Source organism: Dendrobates tinctorius, unplaced genomic scaffold (assembly GCF_039654945.1).
Source record: "Dendrobates tinctorius isolate UK_male_01 unplaced genomic scaffold, ASM3965494v1 ptg000162l, whole genome shotgun sequence".
Taxonomy (NCBI): Eukaryota; Metazoa; Chordata; class Amphibia; order Anura; family Dendrobatidae; genus Dendrobates; species Dendrobates tinctorius.
The window spans coordinates 13154476-13166859 of NW_027361829.1; the positions used below are offsets into that span (position 1 = coordinate 13154476).

At 43.9% G+C, this 12384-nt stretch overlaps 1 protein-coding gene across 2 annotated transcripts in view; it reads right to left on the minus strand.

Annotated features, from left to right (window-relative positions):
* Nucleotides 1-12384, minus strand: part of RECK (reversion inducing cysteine rich protein with kazal motifs) — a 675429-nt gene that overhangs the window by 125989 nt on the left and 537056 nt on the right. The window contains exons 16-18 of one of the 2 annotated variants that reach the window (XM_073549859.1): nt 4444-4615; nt 1854-2046; nt 1704-1750 (exon numbers count right to left, since the gene is read on the minus strand). In XM_073549859.1, coding sequence (XP_073405960.1) covers nt 1712-1750; nt 1854-2046; nt 4444-4615 — 404 coding nt within the window. In that variant the 3' untranslated portion in view covers nt 1704-1711. The remainder of the gene's footprint in view (nt 1-1703; nt 1751-1853; nt 2047-4443; nt 4616-12384) is intronic. The other variant, XM_073549858.1, reaches the window with a different exon arrangement.

A 12384-nucleotide genomic window follows, 5' to 3' on the forward strand; every position in this document is an offset into this window, starting at 1 on the left:
GGTTCTGCTCACTGTCTCCTGTGACTGTGTTAACCCCTCTAGTTGCTGCATGTATTTGAAACAGCAGCACTATTTCTGCTTGTCACAGGATACATAAATGAGAATACATACAGAACAGCAGTGGTTTGTAGGTGCTTGTCTTTGTTAGGGTACACATTTCTCTGACTGTTTGTTTTATCACAGTAGTAAGTGTTTCTGCCATGTCATCAGTCCTCTAAGCTCATCATAAACCAAGTCAATGACATATAAACTCTTGCACTAATATTGTATGCCACTAACTTGATTTATGATAAGCTTACATGGCTATTGACATGGCAGAAACATTTGCTCCTGTGATAAAACACATAGACAAATGTTTCCCTAACACAAACAAGCTGCTGTGAGCCACTACTGTGTCATCTGTGTACTCACTTTTGATTTTACTCCTGGACAGGAGCTGTGGTGTACGCCGACAATAGTCCTGCATGATGGGACAGCAAATAAGACTGTATATAGCAGGAGCACATTTATAGGATTATTTCAGCACAGGAACATTTTTTAACATCCAATTGTGTAACTTATTATTATTTAAAGATCTATAGATTAAAATATATTTTGTTTGTGGGACAACCCCTTCAAAGGGGATGTCCATTACAAGGACAATAACTTCCTGACCTGAATGTTTGCCCCTATGAAAATTAAAACAGTTTCATGCTCTTTCTATGCCATCTCTGTTTCCGTAGCTCACGTGAGGTTGTTAAATCAGTTGAGCCCTTTGTCCAATCTCTGCTGGCGTCACTTTCCCCTGACTTCGGACATATTGGTAAGCAAGAGGAAGTGAATGGCCAGCAGTTGCTCTCACATCCTCTTGATTACTAATACGTCTGGTGGGGATAGTGACACCAGCAGTGATTGGGCGCAGGAATCACTTGTCATAATAAACGCACAAGAGTACCAGGAATGCAAGTGCCAACACCGCTGGAGCGGTGCTGCCATGGGAGGTGAATATGTGTGTTTATAATTTTCATAGGGCAAACATTCAGATCAAGAAGGGGTTGTTTTAGGTGTGGATAACCCCTTTCATAACCATATTGATAGTATGCCAAGGCATGTAAGTGTACAGTGCGCATACTTGTATCTGAATAAATCAAGATGTTCTAAAAATTTAGCTTCCATTCTTTCATCATTGCAAATCATTGATCCTGTGTCTTCCATAAGTCTACAACTTCACATTCTTGTTGCAATTTCAATGTTAAAGAGCATGTATACACACACACACACGCACGTGCATATATACATATAAATGCCTTATCCTTGATGATGATTTTCCTTTAAAATTTTGTTATTGGCAAGAACAAGTACTGAACATAAAATGAAAAATGAATTAATGTATTTTTGGACAACATCTGCAACAAACTTCAGATTACTACAGGTAAACGAAACATTCTTTGTGCCCAGTCAAACAATTCCAAAGAACATAACTCGACACTATAATTCATAATAATGGGATAATTTACATCTTTTAGGATTACTAAGGTCATCTGCACATGAAACCTGAAGTTGATTGCATTAAAAGCTGTTACATATTGAAACAGACATGAACTAGGATCTCATAAGCTCAGAAATGTATTTTTTATATTTATGGATGAGGATATGAGACAATGCAGACAAATAAATGGATGGAGACATGATGGGAGTTGTTTTATGGTAACAAAATTCCTTACTTAGGAACTTAAGCATTCGTGCCTGTTTCAGTGATATCCATTGCAGTCTTGGGAGAAAAAAAGTAACACATAGCGAGAATCAATAAATCAATAGATACAACAGCCTTTTATAAAAAAAATAGTACTTTTGCTGTGACTATATTACATTACCTGACATGAGCCTTTATAGGACAACTGTTTTCCCCTTTGGAATAGAGTACAAATGTTAGGGTGTTCTGTATTTTCAATGTCGCACACAGGCTCTCTCGTATGTTCACACTTCATCTGTTTTGGAATGCATTCATACTGTAGGCACTGAAACCTTTCAAAGCTGGTGAGGCACACTTGTCTTTTTGACACACACCTACATGAAAAAGATTTGGGGTTACAGCATTTGCCTATATTGTATCAGAGTCCTCAAAGGAAAAAAAAAATCAGTGTTCTAAAAAAAAGTATGAAATATTTACTATATTAGGAGAAAGAATAAGCTTACTTTCTACAAATCCCTTTAAGGCTATGGGCCCACGTTGCGTGTTAAAACGCACACAGAAAACCGGACTCCTTCACAGAAATCGCGTGTTTTTTTCCGCGCGATTTCACCGCGATTATGATCGCGATTTTGCCGCGATTTTCGTGTGCGATATTCAAGCACTTTCCAAGCGATTTGAAGCATCGCTTGGAAAGTGATTGACAGGTTGGTCACACTTGTCAAACATAGTGTTTGACAAGTGTGACCAGGTTTTTACTATTGAGGCCGCCTATGCGGCCTCAATAGTAAAAGATAGAATGTTAAAATGCTAAAAAAAATAAAAAATCGGGGTATATTTACCTTCCATCCCGGGCCTCAGCGTTCCCAGTAATGCCTTGTGAGACCTGTGATGACGTAGTCTTGCGTTGCTATAGCGATCTCGCGAGACCGCTAGGGTCACGCGAGACTACGTCATCACAGGGAACGCTTAGGCCACGAATGCAGCGCGGGATGCCGGAAGGTAAATATACCCCGATTTTTTATTTTTTATTCTTTTTTTACAGGGGTATGGTACCCAGGGCCTGGAGGACAGTCTCCTCTCCTCCACACCGTGGGTACCAACCGCACATGAGACGCTTAACTTCCCGCATGGTGGGCATAGCCACATGCGGGAAGTAAGCGATTCTCATGCATTCCTATGGGTGCGGAATCGCGGCAATTCTTTTGACGGTGCGCCGTGCGCGCCAATATCCGAAAAGTTTGATTTTGGCGCGCACGGCGCACCGTCAAAAGTGCGCAGCACAGGTCAAAGCGCAACTAGCGCACGGCCTGCGCACGATCTGCGCACCCTATGCTAAAGATAGGGTGCGCCGATCGCAGGCGCCGCTGTCCGCTAGTAGGCGGCGCTACAAGCAAAGGGCGGGCACGCCAGGCAGAGAGCCGGCTCGGGGGCGGAGCTACCCCCGGCCGTGCGCGCGCTGAAAATGCGCTAATGTGAAACCGGCCTAAGTCCTGGGAATATGGATTTACATTTCATCTCAATTATTCTTGTCCGTAAATGGTCTATATACAATAATATTACCTTTCCCTAATAAGACTGACAATTCAACTTCCCTTTATTAAATAAAAGCACTAGATGCGATTTATTAGAAAGGAAATTAACCTAATGTATAGTATCAGTATTTTTTCTTTTGGGTGTAAGTGTAAAGCAAAATTCCCAGAAACACAATCATGAAACTAAATAAGCATCCTACCAACAATCCAGTGTGAGCCAAGCACTAAAATGCTGCAAACAATAGAAGTAACCATTAAGGCCCCTTTCACACATCAGTTTTTTGTCGTCAGTCACAATCCGTTGTCTCGACGGATCTGTCGCAGATTGTGAAATACTGATGCGACAGATCTGTTTTTTCGACGGATCCGACTAGCGGATCCGGCAAAAAAACAAATCCGTCACGTCAGTTTTTTCATCCGTTTCTTCCGTTTTTCGATGGATCCGTTTTTTAAATCATGAATTTTTTCTATTTTAACCAAAGTTTTGTACCTTTTTGCCCCAAGTATTGTACCTTGCTACCCAAAGTATTGTACCTTGTTACCCAAAAATTGTACCTTGTTACCCAAAGTATTGTACCTTATCATTAAATAAATGAAAGACAATAAAGCTTTTTATCAAAAAAAATATTTTTATTTATTAATTAAGATAGTTTGGGGTGGAGATAGTAATCGGAGCATGCTCAGTTAAAAAAAAGGAATCCGGTGCCGGATTCCGTCCTTTGACAGATTACAACGGATCCTGTGCCCATAGGCTTCCATTCTAGCAAATGACGGACGGCGACAGATTCGTCGCTGTCCGATTTTTCGACTTAGACAAAAAACTTTACTTTGTCTGTCGTCTCCGGCAGATGGACAAACAATTTTCAATGGATCCGGTGAACGACAGATGAAACGTGAGGCCATCCATCGCATCCGTCGCTAATACAAGTCGATGAGGAAAAAAACGGATCCAGCGGCATCAGTCGCTGGATCCTTTTTTTCAAAATTCGACGGATTGCGACTAATAGCAAGAAAACTGATATGCCAGGCTTATCCAGAGAAAAGAGTGAAAAATATACCTCTACCATGTTTGGTTTTTACTGGGTACCATAAAGTAGTTACAATAACTAAACTATTCAATCCATCAAAAACTATAGAACTGTGATGGATTGGAACTGAATATACTGTATATCAACTAATGACCAAAAAAAATTTTCCCAGAGCATACAGATCTTACTTCCCAAAACTATAACCGCTTACCTTTGATTTCTGTGACAAGGGTTCGGATTACATGGATCTTTTGAGGAACACTGTCCAAACTCAAACTGATGATCCAACAATCCAACGCATCTTGCTATACATGCACTCGGATAGGTGCGTCCATTGTTACCACATACAGGAACAAACTTATCGGCACAGTTGCAGGGCAATCCTAAAATATTAGATTCACAACACTGTTACTAAACTGTCTTGTCTACATCTACAGTACTTTTCAGAAGGTCTATCACCAGAAATATGCTGTTTCCTTTGAAATATTTTTTGCTTTACCCCTCATAAGAAATAAATATTTTGCATATGTAAAATATTAAACAAAAAAAAATCAAAAGTAAAATAGATAAACATGCTGCAACTTAGCTTGCCTAGTATGTAGATGACCAGACTTCCTGCTGGATTTGGGTCTTAAATTCCAAGGAAGTTGCTTTCTGAAATCCTTGGGTTCTCTCTTCAAATCCTTGTCGCAGCATGAATTCTCTGAACATGAGATCTCATGGCTCCAACTAATAGTGCCCTGACTACTGAATTACCGTAATACATCAGGTATTGATTACTAACTGGGGTATGACTGCAGTCATTGATCAAAATACATTATTAGTGCAGTTATTTTAGTCAGAAGTGCAAGATTTTGAGATAACCAGCAAAACCTAACTGTCTAAGGCCTCTTTCACACTTCAGTTTTTTGCATCAGTTCAAATCCGCCAAAAAGTCAGACAAGCGGATACGTTCTCAACTGATGTGAACGGATGGCACAGGATCCGTTTTCAGACGGATCCTGAAAATGAGGAAATTTAAAGGAACCGCTGGCCGGGAAGGGGTTCCTTTAAATTTCCTCATTTTCAGGATCCGTCTGAAAACGGATCCTGTGCCGAGAGAGAGAGAGAATTTCGGGTTAAATGACTGTCTGGAGGATCCGCCAGAGAAAAAAACGTTACAAGCTCCGTTTTGAAATCTTTGAGGATGGTGACGGACAGCAACTTTTGGCGAATCCTCAAAAAAAACGGATGCAACGGACAGCAATCGGTCACAATACGCCATTAATGAAAGTCAATGGGGAAAAAAAACAGATCCTCAAAAGAAAATTGAGGATCCGTTTTTTTCAAAACCTGGCGGATTGTGACTGATTGTAAAAAACTGAAGTGTGAAAGGGGCCTAAGGCTGCAGTCACACATTAGGCTACTTTCACACATCAGGTTTTCGGCGTCAGGCGCGATCCGGCGTCGTGCCGGAACGCCGGATCCGGCAAATGTTTAGTAAAACCGGATGTGACGGATCCGGTTTTCTGCCGGATCCGTCTTGTTCTTGACAGACAAAACCGGATCCGTCTCATCCGGTTCATCCGTTTTTCTATCCGTTTTTCGACGGATTACGCCGGATCCGGTTTTTAAAATTGACCCTTGTGGCCTTCCGAACGGGATTGGCTACTGGAAAACTATATATAGAGTGTTCCTACAGCCCTTCTTTGACAGGTTGTCGAGGAGAAAGTGCAGGTTGGAGAGAAGAGCAAGTTACTGGCGAAGATGGATGTTGTGATTGGAAATATTTTGAAGAATTTGGCGGATTTTATAGCGGAGGCGAATCGTTTGAGGGTGATTGTTCTGGAGAAGGAGAGAGCGAGACAGCAGCGCATCAGGCATCGTAGACGACGTTTGTGGATCCACCCCATCACAGCCAAGAGAATGACGCGTGGGGTCTATTCTACACTCTGCATGGACCTTCGACGAAACCCGGATAAATTTTTTGGATATGTTCGGATGAAAATGGAGAATTTTGATTACTTGGTGGAGTGCATTGCACACCTCATAAGAAAAGCAGACACCTATTGCCGCTTCTCTGTTTCACCCGCAGAGCGTCTGATGGTGACTTTAAGGTAAGCCACATTTATTGGATGTGATCGCATCAGAGCACACTTTCACTGCAATCTTGTTGGTGGTAGTTTGCATCTCCAAGTGTTATAGCTGAGTTTTGGTATGTAATGCTGTGATTTTAAACTAATTTATTGTTTTTTAATTCCCCACAGATTTCTTGCAACTGGAGAATCCCTTTCGTCACTGCATTTCCAGTACAGACTCGGGATTTCCACCATATCAGGAATAGTGAAGTACACATGCCATGCACTGTGGGACTCCTTAGCTGAAGAGTTTTTACCAGAGCCCACAACAGAGAGGTGGATTGAAATTGCTGACAAGTTTCAACAGATATGTCAGTTTCCCAACTGCTTGGGCGCTGTGGACGGGAAACATATCCGCATTGTAAAGCCAGCCGGATCGGGATCGGAATATTTCAATTACAAGAAATATTTTTCAATTGTCCTCATGGCCATCGCTGACGCGGAATACAAATTTATTGCTGTGGATATTGGGGCCTATGGCCGCTCCAATGACTCTCAAGTTTTCAAACTGTCTGCCATGGGGCGTAAACTGTATGGAAACACCTTCCAGTTCCCACCCCCTAGACCGCTGCCGCAAACATCTGGTCCACCTATGCCATTTGTCTGTGTAGGGGATGAAGCCTTCCAGCTGTCAGAACACCTTTTGAAACCATACTCTAGCAGAGGATTGACAAGACAAAAACGCATTTTTAATTACCGCCTCACAAGAGCAAGAAGAATGGTTGAATGTACCTTTGGTATTCTGACAGCCAAATGGCGGGTCCTATTGACTGCGATCAACCTCAAGACAGAAACTGTTGACGAGGTGATCAAAGCTTGCGTGGTACTCCACAATTTTGTTATCTGCAAGGAACCCATTTCCATTGAGGACACCTCTGAAGAAACCACCTTGCAAGATTACCATGACATTACCACTAGAAGTTCTGTGACGGTTTCAGTAATGAGGGACAATTTTGCACTATACTTTATGTCACCTCAAGGCAGAGTACACTGGCAGGATGACAGAGTGTGAAAGATTTGTGCCCAACCAAACTTGTGTACCTTCTGTACCAACAGTATATACCTTTGCCAACCAAAGTTGGCTATCTTGTCATGGTCTCTATTTTTAGCTTTAGGCCACAGGTGTGTACCTGGTTGTGTTTTATGCAAAGTATTTCACCTTTTAACAAAAGTTGTGTACATTGTTATGAAATCACCAACAATAAACACAACTTTTTAGGTTAAATACTTTGCTTCAAACACAACCAGGAACACAACTGTGGCAAAAAGCTAAAATTTACCCACAGTTATATACCTGGTTTTGAATACCTTTTTACCTTTTAAATACCCTTTATTTAACCTTTTTTTTAAACATATTTCGCCGCAGAAAGAAATGACAGACAACCAGTGTAAACAATAATTTAACTTTTATTTAAAATATTTTTTTGTTTGTAAACTGTTTTTAAAGTTAAAAAAACTTTTTTAATAAAGGTTTGAAAAAAAACTGGGCATTTTTATTACAAAACACATCATAAATCTGTGTAGTGTGGGGTGGAAATACTGCTGGAGGGGCTGCGGGACACTTCGACACTGGGAGTGTGGAGAGAGGATTGGGATCGTGGTGGGGAAGGAACAGTTAGAGGTGATGGTGTGGAAAAAGCTACAGAATGGGTGGACATGTGGGAGGCAGAAGAGGTGGTGGGCGGTGGAGTGGAGGGTTGGGCAGGGACTGTAGGAGCAGATGATGTTGTATGGGGAAGGAGTTTGGTACGGGGAAGGAGTTTGGTACGGGGAAGGAGTTTGGTACGGGGCAGGTTGCTGGAAGTGGGGAGATGTCTGGTACTGGGGAGGTTGCTGGTACTGGGGAGGTTGCTGGTACTGGGGAGGTTGCTGGTATGTAATAGGAGGGGGAGGATGGAAAGTGGCTGGAGGGGGTGCAGATGTAATAGGAGGGGGAGGATGGAAAGTGGCTGGAGGGGGTGCAGATGTAATAGGAGGGGGAGGATGGAAAGTGGCTGGAGGGGGTGCAGGTGGAGGAACTACAGTGGTGGGAGGTGGAGGTTGGGAGGTAACCTGCTGTAGAGCACCGTGGCACGAATGCATTACATGCATCTGCTGGGTAGGAGATAGTGTTGCCATGCGCTCCACAACAGACCTGAAAAAGGTGTGGTTTGGCGAAGATCTTGCTTCTGAATACATGGTTTGCAGAAGTGTCTTCACCTCCAGAATGCTGGAGTTGATCTGCTGAAAGCCTGCGGAGATTTGCTCTGACAAGACTTTTAGACAGTTCTGGAAAGATGCATTCAGATGCATGAACTCTGGCGCATAACTCTTTTCCTGACCCCTCTGCCGCTGCCGCCCAGTACCCGCAGGTGTACTAGAGGTGGCAGGGGCAGAAGGGTGGGGTAAAGGGAAAGCGATCTCCTCACCAGCAGCTTCATGTAATGTAGGCGGCCACGATGCTCCTGTGCTGGTGGATGGGACAGATGGGTCGAATGTGTGGGAAGGCTGGGAAGGTGCAGATGTACCGGGGCGGTCGAAGTGTCCCTCGGTGCCGGTCTCCTCAGGGATCGCCTCAGAAGGGTCCAATCGTGCAGGCTCCCGAGTGCTGCTCACCGTGCTGTGGAATAAAGAGAAAAAAAAACAATTAAAATAGTGACATGGTATGGCCCTGGCTGAAAAAAAAAAGTTACATCTAAACATTTTTTTGTCACATGTGGTGTGTAATATTTACCTTCTGGTGAGCATTGTCTCCCGGAGGAACGACAGGGCTCGTGCGTACTTGTACTTGCTCCTGCGTCCTCCAGATCCACTCGGGGCCCGCATCTCTTTATTGAACTCCTTCTTGAAACGATCCCTCACAGACCGCCACCGCTTCACAATTCTCTCCCCTGAAACGAGAAAGGACAAAGTGGTTAGTATACAACATCAGTGTTTCCCAAACTCCAGTCCTCATGGTCCCCAGGGGTCATGTTTTCAGGATTTCCAAAGTAAATAGAAATCCTGAACACATGATCCGTGGGGACCACGAGGACAGGAGTTCGGGAAACACTGGTTTAAATCAAGCAACCGGTACTGTATATACTTACGCTCTTTAATCTGGGCCCGAGCTTCGAGGTCCTCCCAGCGGTCCACAAGGAGCGAACAGATTTCCTCCCAGAGTCGTCGGGTAACGATCAGGTCAGCGTGGCGGCGGTCAGCCATATTCCAGAGCGGCTCCCTTTCTCTGACGAGATCGATGAGGCGGTCCACATCAATCCCTCCATCCTCACCGTCAGAGTCGGGAGCACGCTGTGAAGGCTGTTAAAGAAAAAGACAAAAATAACATAATTAGCCTCCACAAAAGAAATGAAATAAAAAGTGCAAAAAAAACAAAGCAAAAATATTTATACTTACACGCTGGTGACCGCCGCGTTGCTGTCGCCGACGACCCTGGGAGGCACTGCGAGGACCTCTTGGCCGAGCACCAGATTGGGAAGACTAGAGAAGAAAACAAAAAATGTTATGTCTTTGGATGTAGGCATTTGTTTGCTGTGTGTGGTCTGCAGAACATTGTTTTCTATGTGTTGTGTGTAGTGTGATGTTGTGTTTCTGCGTTTGATGCAAAAAACTTACCAATTGTGAGCCCACTCCAAGTGTCTGTCCACCCCTTCCTTCTTCTTCTGGGAGCTCCTCTTCATCTTGTGATTCCTGTTTTGAAATAAAAGGCAATGAATACACATATATTACAGAGATGATGGATTTTGGAAATAAAAACTTACCGTCAAACGCTGACGATGCGAGGGAGGGCTCCCAGAAGAAGATGTGCTGTCTTCCTCATGGCCAGACTCCATTGCTGTGGGTGGTGTTTCTGCTGCTGCCATTGCTGCTGCTGCTGCATCTATTGGGCGGCTGTTGAATAAAGAGAAACAAAGGGCCAATGAATATCTTGATATTCCATAGCCCTAGTTTGGAGGAATGGGGGATTTGATAATTACCGTCTCTCATCTGCTGCTGGACTCCCCTCCCGTTGTTCAGCATGCTGCTCCATTTGGGGTGGTGCTGATGGTGCTGCTGCTGCAGATGTCTGCTGCCTTCTCCTGCTCCTGGTTCTTGGCTTGGGTGGCATGTTGGGTGTGGCTGAGGGTCCCACTGTCTTGCTTTTATATATGTCTTGTGGGCAGAGCTACTGAGCATGCTCAGACCAAAGAAACCGGATCCGGCCGCCGGATCCGGCTGTCGCCGGATCAGGCGCATTGCGGCGCTCATAGGCTTTCATTGTATGAAAAAGCCGGACACGCCGGATCCGGCGTGTCCGGCTTTTTCGCCGGAGACAAAAAACGTTACAGTAGCCGTTTTTTCCAGACGCCGGATCGCGTCACATTGCCGGATCCGGCGAAAATCGGATGAAACGCATGGCCATCCGGCTCGATCCGGCTCTAATGCAAGTCAATGGGGGGGAAACCGGATCCGGCATTGCATTTCGCCGGATCCGGTTTTAGTCAAAAGCGCCGGATCGCGCCTGACGCCGAAAACCTGATGTGTGAAAGAGGCCTTAGTTTGACACATCTTAGTGTTTTTCATTTTTTTCTAGAACAGCACATGGACTAATAGAGCTTCACTAATCAATGAGCACAACAGTTATAAAAACTGAACTTTACGGATCTCCATTACAAGAGACTCGGAGCAAGTCCTATTCTCATCCATTTTGTGGATCAGACTCAACACCAAAAGTTTGTGTGAATTTGTTAAAAATGAATGAAAAACAGAAGACATACTTTTTTACTTTAGTGTTCTAACTGTATTTAATTAGCTTTTACAGATTCATTGTCGGCGGATAAAAAAGTTCAGACTGTCTACCTCTTGCTTTTAAAATACGGAAGAGAAAAATGGATGCAACAATGGAGATAATACAAATGACACATGAGAAAAATGGCCAATTATTCATGGATATAAATATAGACCTGGATGTACGAATTTTAAGCATACAACGTTTGAAATAAGTATTGAGCACATCACCAATTTTCTAGGTAAATTTATTTTTAAAGGGGTTAGGCTAAGTGCACACGTACCGGAACTCTCGCGGAAATTACAGCGAGAATTCCGGAATTCCAGTCCGCGGGAAAATCGCATTTTAAATTCCCGCGATTTTCCCGCGGAAAAACTAGCATTTTGCAAGCGTATTTAGCTTGCAAAATGCTAGCGTTTTCCAAGCGATCTGTAGCATCGCTTGGAGAACTGATTGACAGGTTGGTCACACTCGTCAAACATAGTGTTTGACGAGTGTGACCAACTTTTTACTACTGAGGCCGCCTATGCAGCGTCAGTAGTAAAAGATAGAATGTAAAAAAAAATAAAAAATAGTGTTATTCTCACCCTCCGACGTCCCGCGCATCCGTTCCCAGTAATCCTTTGCGAAAATGCCCGCGATGACATCAGTTCTTGCGGGATCGCGACGTCTTGCGGTAATTCGCGATGACGTCGCGCGAATGACCGCGAGACTTCGCGATCCCGCGAGAACGGACGTCATCGCGAGCATTTTCGCAAAGGACTACTGGGAACGAGAGCGTGAAGAGAAGCGGGAAGGCTGCGCGGGACGCCGGAGGGTGAGAATAATATTTTTTATTTTTACATTCTATTTTTTATAGGGATATGGTACCCAAAGCCCGGAGGACAGTCTTCTCTCCTCCGGACCATGGGTACCATCCGCAATTGTTCTGCTTACTTTCCGCATGGTGGGCACAGCCACATGCGGGAAATAAGCGGAACAATGCATTCCTATGGGTGCGGGATCGCCGCGATTCTGCAAATTAATGAGCATGCTGCGGTTTTTACCGCGAAGCGATTCCGCCGCGGTAAAAACCGCAGCATTAGCACAGCATTGCGGAATCCCATAGGAATGCATGGGATGCTTATTTTTCGCGTTTTCGCGGCAAAATCGCGCGGTTAAAACCGCCGCGGAAACGCGAAAAAAACGCCACGTGTGAACTCAGCCTTATTAACATGAAATTCTCATCAAATGTAGGTAACAACCTATCCAATCCATGCAGGCAAATAAATCAAGCCATAGATGTTAA